This window comes from Pygoscelis adeliae, unplaced genomic scaffold (genome assembly GCF_000699105.1).
Source record: "Pygoscelis adeliae isolate BGI_AS28 unplaced genomic scaffold, ASM69910v1 Scaffold197, whole genome shotgun sequence".
Classification (NCBI taxonomy): domain Eukaryota; kingdom Metazoa; phylum Chordata; class Aves; order Sphenisciformes; family Spheniscidae; genus Pygoscelis; species Pygoscelis adeliae.
In genome coordinates, this window is record NW_008825105.1 from 867,073 (window position 1) to 867,512 (window position 440).

General features: G+C 64.8%; 1 protein-coding gene across 1 annotated transcript in view; it reads right to left on the reverse strand.

The window, feature by feature from the left end:
• Positions 1-440, reverse strand: part of TMCC2 (transmembrane and coiled-coil domain family 2) — a 2,774-nt gene that overhangs the window by 1,429 nt on the left and 905 nt on the right. Inside the window, exon 3 of the mRNA XM_009327437.1 lies at positions 65-438. Coding sequence (XP_009325712.1) covers positions 65-438 — 374 coding nt within the window. The remainder of the gene's footprint in view (positions 1-64; positions 439-440) is intronic.

The window sequence follows — 440 nt, forward strand, 5'->3', positions numbered from 1 at the left end:
CGTGGTCCCCAAAGACCCACCCTAGGTGCCCCGCGCTGCCACCCCGGCCCCCGCCCATCCCTACCTGTACCGCTCCTCTTGCAAGCACTGTGTCATGTAGGTGTAATCCCGCTGCAGCTGGGCCTTGAGGTCCTCCATGGAGTCCTCCAGGTGCGACTGGCTGTCCTTGATCTCCCGGAGCTCCTCCAGGATGGTGTCAAAGTTATTGTGGTGGCTGTCCAGCGTGTTGGACTTGGGGCTCCCCAAGCCGCCGGGTCCTGCCCCTGAGTTGCTGCCACCAGCTGAACCGGAGGTGGCACTGGAACACTCGTCATCGCTGCCGTACTTGGGGCTGGAGACCAGGGTGGCACTGCCGCTGAGAGCCCGTGAAGCCTCCTCCGGGGGCCCGTCGTCCAGCGTGTCCTTCAGGTGGGCGATGTTGCTCGCGCTGCCAAACGTCT